Source organism: Aplysia californica, unplaced genomic scaffold (genome assembly GCF_000002075.1).
Source record: "Aplysia californica isolate F4 #8 unplaced genomic scaffold, AplCal3.0 scaffold01381, whole genome shotgun sequence".
NCBI classification, from domain to species: Eukaryota; Metazoa; Mollusca; class Gastropoda; order Aplysiida; family Aplysiidae; genus Aplysia; species Aplysia californica.
This window is the reverse complement of record NW_004798651.1, coordinates 40,560-41,907: the sequence shown is the minus strand read 5'-3', so window position 1 is coordinate 41,907 and position 1,348 is coordinate 40,560. Positions and strand designations below refer to the sequence as shown.

At 42.7% G+C, this 1,348-nt stretch overlaps 1 protein-coding gene across 1 annotated transcript in view; it reads right to left on the bottom strand.

Annotated features, from left to right (window-relative positions):
* Window positions 1–1,184: 1,184 nt before the first annotated feature.
* The window catches only part of LOC101849745 (ubiquitin-like-conjugating enzyme ATG3), a gene marked incomplete at its 3' end in the record, with an annotated part of 11,113 nt that continues 10,949 nt past the window's right edge, over window positions 1,185–1,348 (bottom strand). Inside the window, 1 exon segment of the mRNA XM_013090635.2 lies at window positions 1,185–1,312. Coding sequence (XP_012946089.1) covers window positions 1,185–1,312 — 128 coding nt within the window.

The following is a 1,348-nucleotide window of genomic DNA, read 5'->3' as shown; positions in this document are numbered from 1 at the left end:
AAAAAAAAATGGAAATGGAAGAGTCGTTAGTGTAAGTTTTAGTAAGAGTTTTACAGCACTAGTATCACAAATAGGTCATAGGCGCAGAAGATTCGAGGTCTTACTAAAAAGTAAGAAACAAATAAACAAAAGAAGAGGAGAGATAAGGACGAAAGATGTTCGATGTGATAGAAGGAGCAAGCCACAAACATCCTCTTGTCACTGCAGGATTCTCTTAACCGTCAACTCAGTTTCAGTAAAATTGAAATAGAGCACAAAAACTAAAAACCAAGGCATTTCTACCACATTTTTAGCCGTTTAGAATCCAACATTGCGGTGACTATTTGGATATGTCGATCTAGCTGAATCTAGCACCATCCAATGAAATGCGAGAGATAAGTTAAAATACGTGAGGCGTGAATCTAGCATCATCCAATGAAATGCGAGAGATAAGTTAAAATATGTGAGGCGTGCTGACAAAACGAGTTACTCGTTGCAATCCAAGAACGAAGATATCGGCTGAAAATCGATACTGGGGCAGATTTATAGATTTTTAATTGATGCCATTTTGTTCAAGTCTACCGTGTCTTTTATTATTCCATGCTTACAAATTGTACAACACAAAGTTGTTGCATCAATTTCCATAAGGCTTAGAATCTGAGTTGTTGTTGTTGTTGTTGTTGTTGTTGTTGTTGTTGTTGTTGTTGTTGTTGTCGTTGTCGATCCAGCAACAGCTGGGCTCTCGCCCTTCTGTCCAATGCCATGTAGTGATAAAAGTGCAGGTTTGCTGCAGTTGCTGTAATGTTCCATAGAGTGTGTTGTCAATGTTAGGTCTCGGAGGGAGAAGGGTAGCTCTGATGTCATTTAGGGCTGTGCAGTGGAACAGGTGATGATCCACTGTCTCATATGTATAGTCACACAAGGGACACATTGGGGGAAGTTCTTGTTTTATTCTAAAAATCCGAGAAGTAACTTATTTTGTCAGCACACCTCACATGGTTTTTACTTTTCGTGAGTTTTACGGCACTTGCAACACAATAACATTATATAAGTGCCGAAGAATAGATGTGTTACAAGAGAGTAACACACAAAAAAGGAGGAGGAGAGATACGGACAATAGATGTTTGATAGGAAAGAAGGAGCAAACCACACCACAGCACCCCCCCCCAACCACCCACACATAATATATGGTCTAGCGGACCGACCTGCACGGGTGAACAGACGCCATGGGGGGACCCGGGAGGTTTGGGTGAGCCTCCATTGTGACCGTCTTCTTGGCGTGGTCCTGGCTGAAGTCCTCGTACATCTGCTCCACACACAGGGGGGTGCGGTTCTGGTGACCGATGAGAGGTGTGGGGAGGGAGGAGGG